This window comes from Halyomorpha halys, unplaced genomic scaffold (genome assembly GCF_000696795.3).
Source record: "Halyomorpha halys isolate HHAL.00 unplaced genomic scaffold, Hhal_1.1 Scaffold778.1, whole genome shotgun sequence".
Classification (NCBI taxonomy): domain Eukaryota; kingdom Metazoa; phylum Arthropoda; class Insecta; order Hemiptera; family Pentatomidae; genus Halyomorpha; species Halyomorpha halys.
This window is the reverse complement of record NW_027107890.1, coordinates 276,420-290,509: the sequence shown is the minus strand read 5'-3', so window position 1 is coordinate 290,509 and position 14,090 is coordinate 276,420. Positions and strand designations below refer to the sequence as shown.

The following is a 14,090-nucleotide window of genomic DNA, read 5'->3' as shown; positions in this document are numbered from 1 at the left end:
CGCCATTTTCTTTATTGATCGCCATAATTTTATTATGAGGGTCTCGCGACCATTTCCTTTTCGTTCAACGCCATATTTGCCGGGGCTGAGTGTGGTCATTTTGTTTTTACGCTGTTTCAGAGACTTACGGGTTTGCCAGAGGCTGAGTGTAACCGGCCGTCATTTTGTTTTTGATCGCCACCATTTCATTATGAGGGTCTCGCGACCATTTCCTTTTCGTTCAACGCCATATTTCCCGGGGCTGAGTGTGGCCATTTTGTTTTTACGCTGTTTGAGAGACTTACGGGTTTGGCAGAGGCTGAGTGTAACCGGCCGCCGTTTTGTTTTTGATAGCCACCATTTTATTATGAGGGTCTCGCGACCTTTTTCTTTTTCGTACACCGCCATATTGGTTACGTGACTTATGGGTTTACTCACAGCAGAGGCTGAGTGTACTATATTATTCTCTCTGTGTTTAATCTTTTAGTGTAAACAATGTGAATAATTAGAACTGGTTAAACCTAAAATATAAACACTGATATGTAGACCTTTATCTTCTAATCCCTTCGATGAATGTAAACAAGGGACTTTGAACTTGTATAATCCCTAAAAAATAAACAAACAGAGATAAATACATCTGTTACTATAAAGGGTCTCGCGATCCTCTTCTTTTCCTTCACCGCTATATTGATCACATGACGGGTTTGGTAGAGGCTGAATGTACCCGGCCGTCATTTTAATTATAAAGGTCTTGCTGTCCTCTTCTTTTCGTTCGCCACCATTTTACTTATGAGGGTCTCGCGATTCTCTTCTTTTTCTTCACCGTCATATTGGTCACGTGACCTACGGGTTTAGTGGCGTGTACTCGGCCGCCATTTTGTTGTTTTTTTAACGCCGCCAGTTTATTAAGTGGGTTTCGCAATGCTCTTCTTTTCGTTCGCAGCTAGTTTATTACGAGGGTCTCGCAATCCTCTTATTTTTGTTCGCCGCCATTTTATTACGAAGGTCTCGCAACCTTTTCTTTTCGTACTGGTTAAACCTAAAATATAAACACTGATATGTAGGACCTTTATCTTCTAATCCCTTGGATGAATGTAAACAAGGGACTTTGAACTTGTATAATCCCTAAAACATAAACAAACTGAGAGATAAATAGATCTGTTAATAGTAACATAACCTACATAGGTAGGACTTTTTAATCTCTCTTATCTTTTAATACTTTCGACTTTGAACTATAATACTTTCTATTTTAGTTTCCTCAGCGGATAACAACAAAGCATCATTTAATTCCCTAAGGATTGCATTTTGAACAGGCAATGCCTAAAACATAAACACCGATATTGGTCTCGATTATCATCTTTATCAGTTAAATCTTTCTGTCGACTTGAAGAAACTTTGGACCACTAATAAATTACTTATAGGAGTAGGATAAGTGGCGTCATTATTATCAGCTAAGCGTGTAGGGGGAATATTCTGAAGGAGTTGCCATAGTTCTTTAATGTAGCGACCAATGCAATTCCAAACTTCGTTTTTATATGCTCCAACTCTCCGATCATATATGACCGTCCAATTTCTATATTCCGCGGAAAGTATAAAAGGAGAGCCGAAAGAGCTATTCTTGTCATTTTCCATCATGCGCTTGGTAAGGCAACACACTACGATCCATATCCAAAACCTGGACGGTAGTGTTCCAATTAAGAAAGAATCTAGACACGGCTCACTCTTCCCTGATTCGATCAGAAGTCTTATTTGCGGTCCTTCCAATTCTGGTAAAACTAATCTTATGCTAACTTTAATTTATGATTCAAAGGGGTTAAGATTTGAAAATATCTATTTGTTTGCGAAATCCTTACATCAGCCCAAGTATAGGAAGTTAGCACAAATATTAGAACCTTTATCTGATATCGGATTTTCAATATGAAGATAACTCACAAGTTCCCTCACCGAAAGAGGCACTACCGAATTCAATATTTATATTCGATGATATTGCCTATGATGAACAAGACAATGTAAGATCTTATTTTTGCATGGGGCGCCACAATAGGGTTGACATATTTTATCTTAGCCAGAGTTATACTAGAATTCCCAAACATTTAATTAGAGAAAATGCTAACTTTCTAATACTCTTTAGACAAGATGAATTAAATTTGAGGTGAATTTACGATGATAATGTCAACTCAGACATGTCATTTGAAACGTTTAGGAAAGTTTGTCAGTGGTGCTGGAAAGATGACAGGTACGGGTTTTTAGTGCTGGATGAAGATAGACAGATTAATGACGGAAGGTACCGAAAGGGATTCGAAGCCTATATAATACCATGACGAGTTGTCATAGGATTATTCTTTAGTTAGACATGGAAGAGTTAACAAGTGCTGATTTAACGCGTGAAATAATTGAGACGAGGAAGGTGATTCAACAAAAGTGTAATTTATTGAAGAGAAGTCGAGAAGAAACTGATGAATATTTGAAATTGAAGTATCAGCCTTTATTAAATTAAATGGAAAGATTAGTGAATAAGCACGGAATCGTTGAACATATCCCCTCCAGTGTTCATTGTGAAATTCAAAAGCAAGAAGAAGAGACTCCCCATATTCCTTTGAAAATGCCTAAATATTCTATAAAACAATTATCACCACAAGATAAGACGCCAAAACCTTGTCCTTTGGAGATATTTAATCGGCGTCTAGAAGAAGTCTGGGAAGATTCGTCATTTCTGAAGTAGGAGCAGGATGATAAGCCAAAAATCCCACTACAGGAGGTGAGAGTAGCATTTCAAGGTGAAGAAATGTTGCAGAAATATTTGAAAGAAGTTGGAAATATATCCTCCAAGTATGTGATAAAACTTGTGAACAATGACGATAAACCTTGTTTACATTCATCGAAAGGATTAGCAGATAAAGGTCCTACATATCAGTGTTTATATTTTAGGTTTAACCAGTACGAAAAGAAAAAGGTCGCGAGACCCTCGTAATAAAAATCGCGGCGAAGAAAAATAAGAGAATTGCGAGACCCTCGTAATAAACTAGCTGCCAACGAAAAGAAGAGCATCGCAAGACCCACTTAATAAACTGGAGGCGTTAAAAAAACAACAAAATGGCGGCCGAGTACACGCCACTAAATCAGTAGGTCACGTGACCAATATGGCGGTGAAGGAAAAGAAGAGGATCGCGAGACCCTCCATAGTAACAGATCTATTTATCTCTGTTTGTTCATGTTTTAGGGATTATACTAGTTCAAAGTACCTTGTTTACATTCATCGAAGGGATTAGAAGATAAAGTTCTACATATCAGTGTTTATATTTTAGGTTTAACCAGTTCAAATTATTCACATTGTTTATACTAAAAGATTAAAAACAGAGGGAATAAGGTTCAAAGTCGAATTTATTAAAAGATACGAGAGATTAAAAAGTCCTAATTAGTAACAGATCTATTTATCTCTAAGTTTGTTTATGCCGAGAATCGCAATAGAATGGTAACAAACGAAAAGAAAAAGACCGCGACACCCTTGAAAACAAAAATGGCGGCTAACGAAAAGAAGAGGACAGCAAGACCCTTATAAATAAAATGACGGCCGGGTACATTCAGCCTCTACCAAACGCGTAAGTCACGTGATCAACATAGCGGTGAAGGAAAAGAAGAGGATCGCGAGACCCTTCATAGTAACAGATGTATTTATCTTTGTTTGTTTATGTTTTGGGGATTATACAAGTTCAAAGTCCCTTGTTTACATTCATCGAAGGGATTAGAAGGTAAAGGTATCCATATCAGTGCTTATATTTTACGTTTAACCAGTTCAAATTATTCACATTGTTTACACTAAAAGATTAAAAACAGAGGGAATAATATTGTACACTCAGCCTATGCCAAACCCATAAGTCACGTGATCAATATGGCGCTGAACGAAGAAAAGAACGAAAAAGACCCTCATAATAAAATGGTGGCTATCAAAAACAAAATGGCGGCCGGTTACTCTCGGCCTCTGCCAAACCCGTAAGTCTCTCAAACAGCATAAAAAACAAAGTTGCGTCCGGGTAGAATCAGCCTCTTCCAAAACCAGTAAGCCTCTAAAAAAAAAAAATGGCGGTCGGGTACACTCAGCCTTACAATATAGTGCTGAACGAAAAGAAAAAGGTCGCGAGACCATCGTAATAAAAATCGTGGCGATAAAAAAACAAAATGGTGGCTGGGTACACTCAGCCTCTGCTAAACCCTTAAGCCTCTCAAACAGCATAAAAACAAAATGGAGGCCCGCCAGTGGGTCACGGACCAGATACTTGTCTCCGATTGGCTGGCCAAGTGATCACGTGACTGGTCAAGTGATGGATCACGTGAGTGGTTAAGGGTGGGTTGAGCCGAATATTTGAGTTCAAATTTCCCGCCATTGGTCACGTGACCAAAAGGAGTGGCTGCCCACGGAAGTGTGCCAGCTCCCCCATATTCTCACTACTATCTAGCGGACACCGTCTGAACTATCAACGCTGCGCAGTGGTGGCAAGTCGAGGAACTTGCTCAAATCCTCAAAAGGCTGTGCCAGCTCCCCCATATTCTCTTTACTGTGGTAGGCCGAAGGATCCCGGTTAGCCTTATTGAAGATAGAGAAAGATGTTTGATGGCCGTTAAGCAGGCCAAGGGCAGCTTTATGCCCCTGTTGTGTCAGTAAAAGAAGGAGAAGGATTGAAGTCGATAAATTGGAAACAATCTAATTTTAGATATGTTGATGGATAAATTTCTAATCTATAAGCCGTTCAGGAGATGTTTGATGATTGCTACACACTCAATAAGAAGTTTCGGTCAAATTAGAGTGATTTATTTTCTTCCACAGCATAATTTTGGAATTTTCAATGATAAAAAAGTATGGCCCCATCATGGTTAATTAGGTTTTTTCTTTATTGTATCCGGTTTCAGGATAAAATAGGTGTTTTAGTTTCAAAAAAATCTTTAATTTATTTTTTCTATTAAATTCCCATCTAAGATTGGGAGTAGAGAAGTTTTTGATTTATGTGGATTGAAGTCGTTAAATCATAAAGAATCTAATTTTAGTTATGTTGGTGAATAAATGTCAAATCTGTTAGCCTCTCGGAAGGATATTGGTTGTTTGCCGCATACTCAATAAGATGTTTCTACTTGAAAATAACCGATTGTTGACAAAAGTATCAATAGAAACGTGGTGTTTTCTTCATATGGTATTTGAAAAAAAAAAAAAAAACCTACAGTTTATTTTTAACGTACATTATTCTTGAGTCATGACGAGTTAGTTGACGAGAAAAATCGTTTACTGAAAGTAATAAAAAAAAAAACAAAAAAAAACGAACAGAAGCACTCGCCAATATAGGTATCCACAGAAATCTCAAAGCTTCAAAAACAACTCTTAGGAACACAAATCAAAGAAATTCAGCAAATATAGTCAGTATGATCTCAGGTTTTCTCTCCACATTTGCTACTGAGGAAATCAAGAAAAACATCGTATATTGATAAATGTATTATTTCTTGTAAATATATTAATTTTATACATGTAATAACCAGTGATAAGTTGTAATATTCCTGAATGTATTATTTTAATGAATAAACAATCAAAAAAAAAATTACACCAGAATCTTCTGATCTGCTAAAAGCTAATATCTTATGTGAAATTTCTCTCGATGGCATTTTAAAGCGGCGAAGTGCCACTAGGGAAATCTTAGCGACCTAGTTTTAATCCTCCTCACGGATTCACCTCCTCAGGAGGCAGTGAATATTAATTCGCAATAGTGGATCAGGCTATCTTAACTTTTATGTCGGAAATGAAACTTATATTATTATTTTATTCTGCCTTTTCTTGGTCGTTCCTCCTTCCTGTATCTTATATTCTTTTCAATTGCAAGCGTATACGTTCTTGGTTGAATCTAAAGCAATACTTTTAGGACTTGCCATCCTCTGCACGACCGTAAGTCAATACTTTATAGAGTGGAGTGTCCATCCATTGGGGATTTACGGCGAGTACCCGTAAAACAAACAAATCTGTCTATCATTTCACCTCCAGTCCCACTTTACCCTAAGGTAAAGCATAATTTACTTATTGAACACGCATTGTAAAGAACTGGTGTCGAATATCTCACCTCTTAAACTGGCGCCAGGACCAAATTATATATAATATTTCGACTAAGACTTTTCTTAACATCCAGAATCATTTTCTTTGTTATTTAAGCATTTTTATTTTTAATTTTTAGCATGGGCCTGGTGATTGTTGTTCACTTCAAGCAGCACATGTGTTCAATATTGACCACTGGTTTAATGTCTCAAATTTTTAAACTGTTGAATTTTTTTATATGATCTGTTTGAATTATTCTATCCCTTTGAAAGTTTGATGAAACCAAAATATTATGAATAATAAGCATATTATTTTCAGATAAATGTATGATGCAGTGGACAGAGGGAACTGCTTACACAGTGATAAATTCAAATTATACCCATTGCCTACTGGTGCCTTACAGAAGATGAGCAAATATAGCAGATAGAAAAGGTGATAAATAATGAAATAATATGTTTATTTACATTTTATTAAAATTATGCCGCTTCATTACTTACTGACCAATTTAAGCCAGCACCTTTGCATGTTATGAGTGGCACTCCAGTGCACTCAAGGTACTACACGTATATTTCTACCAACATCAATTAGAATAAGTCATAATCTTTAGACATTTCTCCCTTCTTGCCCTCTAAACTTTAAACACACTACCTAAACAATAGTCTACGCAGCCCTTTCTGTCTTTTTTTTTATATTATTGTTATCCATATATAAAAATGTTGAAGTAAAAAGAGACTTCCTTTAGAATATTATCTAATGTATTTTTTATTTCAGTATTGTTGATATTTTTGGTTATGTGGATTGCTTCTAAGATTCTTCTGCTTTTTGTGTTTTTGTCATTGTTTTTTAAATTAAATTTATTGTTCAAAGTTAAGTTAGCAGTTTATATTCTTAATGTTTTTACAATTTGTGTCATGTTTTATTCTTTTTTTTAGTTTTTGGATGGCTTGTTGTTATTGTATTAACCGATTTTAGTATTGTTATGGTCATATTCTTGTAATGTTTTGTTGCATTTATTGGTTCGGCCTGGTATGTATTGCAACCTGAAGAGTTTTGTATTGTCATTATCCAGTGTTTTTCTTTAAATATTATTTGTGTCTGAAACCTTTTCATTGTTTTCCCTACAAAGTTCAGTGATTTATTTTTCTATTTTGATGTTTTTGTTGTTTTGTTACTTTGGTTTGTTGATCTAACTGGTTGTTTTTTGATCTTTGTTCTATTTTCTGTATTATTTTTGGGTATATGACTATTATTTATTTTGCTGTACCAAATTCTGTTGATTAATCTTTTTGGGTAAAACTTTTGGACTAATATATTGTATATTTCTGTCTTGATTTGTTTCATGTCTGTCTGTCACATCGATTGTTCTATCTATTAAATTTTTGGTTATGTTTATTCTTTGATAATTGGGGTGGTTTGAAAAATAATTGAATAATCTATCGCTTGTATTTTATTTTTTGGTCCATTTAGTGGTTATTTTATTATTATCTAAAATTATGTCCATATCTAAAAATCTGATTTTTTTATTTTGAGGTTTTTCTATGGTGAATTTTATTCTTTTTGTGGTGATTATTAAATAGTTTTGTTTTATTTAAAACTATAATATTCAATCTGAGTAGCTAAATTTATTAAATATAGATATATTAATAGGGAGGTAGACAAACACAGGCATATTCATCTGTCCAAAGAGATAATACCTTAACATTGACTTGTACTGAAAGGACAGATGAATATATCAACAGTTGATGATATTGTTTAAACAATGGCATGTAAGATTTTCTGATTATGTAACTATGAAGAAAAGATTTCGAAAAGGAAATAGATATATTTGGCCTTAAGGTAAAATTGAGTATATGTTTGTATTATATAAATAAATTGTTTATAAATGTTAAATTGAGCGTCACAATTGTAAAAATAATAGTACTAGAAGATAAAGAAACATCACAAAATGTTGTACTAGTAAATATAGAGTATTGATATTATTTTAAAGAAAGTCTCGTTTCACCTCAATATTTTAATGTATAAAGAATAAACAACTTCCTAGGAAATAATATCAAGAATTTAATTATTATAAATATTTATAAAAAGGAAGTGATGGATGATAAGTTAAAATTATATGGGGCACTTTTGTGATAACATTCACAGCTTTAAAAATACTTGATGGGATCACTCATGAAAAAATGAAGTGGTTAGAGGTGGCCAAGACTTGTCACCGGGCATTAACACTGTCATAAAATATAAATAAATACAGAAATAAAGAGTTTTTCAAAATTCCATTTCTATTCTGAAAAACAGTTCTTATTATTACTGCGGAAAATACCATAATAAAAATGCCAAAGCGTCTCTGTTCGATGGCTCACCCTCTGGAGTAGATTGACTTCTTAACTCAAAATGAAGTCCCAAATACAATTGGCCCTGGGATAGTCTCTGTTGGTGGAATATAGAAAAGACTATGACTGTTAATCTGACCAAAACTAGATACTCTTTAGCCTCTCTACAAAGTAACCAAATGCCTTTAACCTGAATATCAACCAACCAAATCTATTCCCCACTTACCTTGCCATTATGTCCAACCCAGAACTCATATAAAAACCTCATATTGAGCAGTATATTCATAAGGGAATGTCAAGAACTGTCCTAATGAAAATAATAGTCTAACTGAAGTGCAGACCTGAAAACACTAAAGTTATACACTGGCTATGTCAGGCCCTCCTTGGTGTAAGAAAACATCAGCTGAGAGACTGCTGCTGCCTCAAACCTCCAGAAAGTTTCAATCATGCAAAATTAAGTGTTAAGGATGTAAACTCATACACCTAGGTCCAAAAACCATTTCTGTTCTAAACACTCGTTTCAAAAGAGGATGGCAGAAAGGAATATTAACTGAATAAAATATCGAAGCATTCTCCACATCACTTCAAAGTTGGTCTTTGAAATCCATGAAAAACAGATGTCCACAGTACAAAACAGCAGTTGAAGACAACTTCCCTGGCTTAAATCTTTGAAGTCACAAAGTTCTTACCATCTCTGGTATCAAGAGCAGGGAAAACATACCCGAGGAACATATGAAATTTCTTTTCCACTAGCATTAAGACACCAAGTATCCCAAAGACCAGTGACCTTGATTATGTACTCTTGGATTTGCCCCAAATAGAATAACCAGTATTCATTTGCAATTTCCTGTGGAGAACATTATTGAGAAGGCTGTTTCAAAAGACAGAAATAAATTATTGGAAGATTGTTGATTGACCATGTGTATCAATAAATGGAATATAAACATAGTACACCAATTTACTATTTGAGTTTAATTTGACTGCACCTGAATAAATTATTATTTGTTCTATCATGGAAAAAAATGTTTTCACTGATACATGAATTGAACCTTTATTCTTTCTAAACATTTAGTTTAAACTTTGTTAGTTTTGTTCAAAAGTTAATTTTGTCTAATGATCGATATATTTTTATTTGAGTTGTCGTTTAATGTATCTATTTATTAATTAGTTTTTAAAGTATTGATGTATTTTATAGGATTGCTGTCTAGGCTGCTTATTTGAACATTTTTTGAATGAAGAGATTTGAAGTCCTCAAAGTGAGATTTTCAATGCCAGAGTCAAGGATGGAAATAGTTAATTGTTCAACAGTACAAAGTGAAAAAATGTATTTTTCTATTCAGGAATGGTCAAGATAGTTCTTAATACAAATAGGTATATTAATTTTAATGTATAAATCTTTTTTACATCAGTGGTTCTTCTCCTTTTTCTATTCCTTTATGAAGCTATGCGGGTGAATTAAATAAGTACACAGTAGTTTGTGTGTCTTATTTATTTTTATCACTTTGACCAATCTGATCATATGTGAATATATTACATTAAATTTAAGTTATGATCAATTATTTAATCGCTATAAACTATTATAGCAATTATAAACTATTATACTAGTATTTGTGCAATGTGATTTTGTTCCTCAATATATTATTATATAAAAATTCTTAACAAAAAAAAAAACAAAACTAGTTTTAAATCAAAATTATTTTGCTTTTTAATTTAAGATGGTTGGAGGGGAGAGTCTAGTAAGTAAACACACTAAGTAAAATTTATTTTTAATCAGGAAAGTTGTGGGTCTTCATCAGGGCAGTTGATCTTTAGAGGGAGTTGAAAAGAGAGATAATGAATCCATTATGAACTCACCTTTATTTTTAAATATTTTAAATGCAACTATACTTTATTATTTAAATAATTATTTATTGAACTTTAATGATTAGTTAATTATGGATCATGCTAATATTTATTTTTTTAAATCATAATAAAGCTTAAATTCTTCTCTCTATGGATATATTTTTGTAAAATATAAGTGCTTGAGTGCTCTTTTTTATTCCACTATTTTTATTTTTTAGAACTCTTTTTTTCTACTTTGTCGTGTAATTTAAAAATTTTTGTTTAGAAAAATGTATTTAGAATTTGTTTATTAAACTAAGGCATATTTCTTTGCATTATATTATATAAATTCTCATAATATTATAATAATGTAACTTTTTTTATTATTAAAGTTCTTGTATGAAGGACATGGTCAGAGCATTGGTCAAAAAGAAACAAATGGTAGTTCTCAACTATTTTTTGTTTCTTCTTGACTTCAGTCCTGACCATCTCCATTATATTCACTTATAATCAATCATATATATATATATATAAAAAGTTCTTTTATTTTGAGTGTTCCTTTTAATATTTTAGAAAAAAAATGATTGATCCAAGTTCATCTGAAGAGGAAAGTGAGGAGGAACAACATCATCAAACTGATGAAAGTAGGCATCCTCAACATCATCCAGTACACCTCCCTCCTCCTCCTCCAGCTCATCAATACAATCAATCTGAAACCCTTAGTATTCCCCTCAACAGTGAAGCCCCTCGGTAAGTATATAATGTATATATGTTTATTTCAAAATGTAGAAGACTGCTTAGTCATTGAGAATATTATTCTCATTAAAGAATAATAAAGTAAGAGTAATTGATGTGTCTGAATTTAATCTGTGGAGCATTTATTTTTTAGTCATTCTTTTATCTGAGTTTAAGCTATGTTTCAAATTTCTTAAAAATCACAATTAGTTTATAACTACTCGTACTTATTAAAATAAATTTATTTCAATATTTATTTTTCATTAATAAATTTTAAATTTTTAGTTACTTAATGACTGCTACTAATTTCAATTTGTAAAATTGAGCTTCTTAAAGAATTTTATCTCATTTCAAAATGTAAACATTAAAAGAATTATTTTATTAATTTTCCTGTTTTCTTTTTTTATTGTGAAATATTTAATTTTCAGGTCTCTTTCACCAAGTGGTACTTCTACTGACACTGCAAGCATTTGTGGGACTGTTAATCCATCACGTTCTAATTCACTACCCCGCCCAACAAGCCCTAGTCCATCTGTTGTTAGTGAAAAAACTGAAGCTGAATTACAGGTCAGCATTTATTAGTTTTTATATTTCATTTAAGTTTTACTTTATATAGGTTTTCATATGCTTCAAAGTTATGTTGAGAAAAACTGATTTCTTATTAATGGTCTTTTTGTGAGGATTGACTTCACTCTCCTGTGGACACATCCTATGAGTTTTTTCATCCCCCTCAATAGGGTATGATTTCATTGTTGTTCCTAAAAGAAGGTAAAGGTTCTAAAAGAGACTGTGGATATTAAGGGGGTTCATTGATCTGATTAATTATATAGTCATACCCTACTTAGCCTGAGTGATCATGGCAGTAAAACTTTTATATTTTTGTTTTCACTTTTTTTTCTTCATTCTATATATTTATCATTAATTTGTTCTTACATTTAAATTTGGCACTATTAATTTAATTTAATTTTTGCTTTACTTGAATAAACTAAAAACTGTTTATTTATAATGTCTTGAAACCCTTTACTCCCGTAGTTTTATTAGTTTACTCAGTTATAGAAAATAATTGTTTGTTATAGTTTCATTCTAGTGGTATAATAAATGTAGATTAGAAATGTACATGATTCCCTACGTTATGTTTTCAATTCCTTCCAGTATGCATTGAAATAATGAAACCATAAATGTAATGCGTTACCTAAATATTTCTTTATTAATTTTTTGTTTGTAATTTATGATCAGAAATAATTAAGAAAAAATGGCTATAAGTAGTGTTTTTATTCATTCTCAAGTGTAATTTATCTGTGTCTCTGTTTTTGATTTAATTCTGTAAAGTATAATTGTATTGATTGATTTGATTTTATAGGATAAACAAGAAAGAGAAGAAGAAGAAAGAAAACGTAAGCTCCAACTTTATGTTTTTATTTCAAGGTGCATTGCCTATCCATTTAATGCAAAGCAGCCCACTGATATGACTAAGCGCCAAACAAAAATCACAAAACAACAGCTAGAAGTTATTCAAGGAAGATTTCAGGTAATTTAAATAGTATCTTCTAAACATTCTTGAATATCCACAGAAAAGATATTTTTTGTTTCATGTTAAAGCTTAATGATTATCTCTATTATATATTGATTAACATCTCTAAGTAAATGGATTAAGTTTTGAGTTCTGAAGAGTTTTTCTGGTTGAGATTGTTTGATCTGGAACCAGGTCTATGTTATGAATATAGCTTAATAGCTAATTAGATAAACATGTAATGTTTGAGCCTTGAAAACCAAAAGTTTGTAACTAATTACAGATTGCTGAGTAGCTAACAACATTTATTGCCTACAAACTGACCAATAACTGATTATATAGTTATTGTTTGTTTATGAGATTTTGAGCCACAAATTCATTAATTTCTATTTATTTGAAACTTTTAATCACAAGGATAATTAGATTTTGATTGTATTTGTCAGATATCTAACTTACATTTCAATGTTGTTATTTGCCTCACAATGTTATATATCTTATTGATGTTATGGTTCATTAAGTACTAATTTTCCCTCCGTTTTTATATACAGATCAGATGACCTCTAAAATCAATTTAATATAATTTTATCATTATTTTGATTTAAATATGTTTTCTGTCTTTAAATATAGTTTTTTCACTGTATTGTTTTATGTATTTGCTTAGAGTTTTCTGAAAGGTGACACACAAATAATGGCTGATGAAGCTTTTCAAAATGCAGTTCAAACTTACTATGATGTATTTTTAAGATCTGATAGAGTTCTTAAAATGGTTCAATCTGGTGCTTGCTCACAGTATGATTTCCGAGAAGTGTTTAGAAACAATATTGAAAAAAGAGTTAGGTAAGGAGATTTTATTGATATTTCAGTAGATAAGATCTTTATTTAATGTAATACTTAATGGGAATATTTGTAAATTCTAAAGATTTTTAACATTGGTTTAATACATTTGTCAGATCATTATTATTTTTTACCACTTCATTGAAATTGCAAATAGTGTGTTTCTGTTCATTCTTGTGTGACTGTTTATTTTTTGTTTTTTCTTTTTTTGGATGAACATTTTACACTACCTTTTTATTTCTTTGAGAAATAAATGTCAGATTTATAGTTTCAATATTTGCTGCCATAACAATTTATTTTTAGTTTTGATTCTATAACTAAAATACTCCTAATTAATGATCAACTACTTTTTTAACCAAAAAAGATAAGTAATGTTGACCATGAAAGTTTTCAACATGTCTTATCGGTGAATTGAGTTACAGCTTCAATAAACCTAAATAGACACACTTCAAGTGCTTTTCCTGTAGAATTCCATTTTTTTCTAATGCAATCCCCAAAAAAGGACTTTATATCCTAAATAATTCAAGAGATGTAATAACAAAGTGGAAAAAGTTATTAGAATAAAGATATCTTACTTTTTTTTTTAAATACTATGATTAGTTTCTTTTATTTCTGTTCTATTAATTATGTTTTGGATTTTCTTACATTGTATCCTAAAAAATTAATTGTTGCTTCTTAATTGGCAAACTTCTGAACAAATCACTTCCTTACACAACCATTGGTCTTGTAACAGTACTCCCTTACAAAGTACCCTTAAGTACCCTTGACCCTTCATGGGTCATAGTGTTACAGATTTATTTTATTTTGTATATTATAT

At 32.1% G+C, this 14,090-nt stretch overlaps 1 protein-coding gene across 1 annotated transcript in view; it reads left to right on the top strand.

Annotated features, from left to right (window-relative positions):
* Cadps (calcium-dependent secretion activator 1) overlaps nt 1-14,090 on the top strand; it is a gene marked incomplete in the record, with an annotated part of 128,392 nt that overhangs the window by 25,423 nt on the left and 88,879 nt on the right. The window contains 6 exon segments of the mRNA XM_067046263.1: nt 6,365-6,478; nt 9,569-9,744; nt 10,768-10,944; nt 11,358-11,496; nt 12,290-12,457; nt 13,101-13,276. Coding sequence (XP_066902364.1) covers nt 9,716-9,744; nt 10,768-10,944; nt 11,358-11,496; nt 12,290-12,457; nt 13,101-13,276 — 689 coding nt within the window.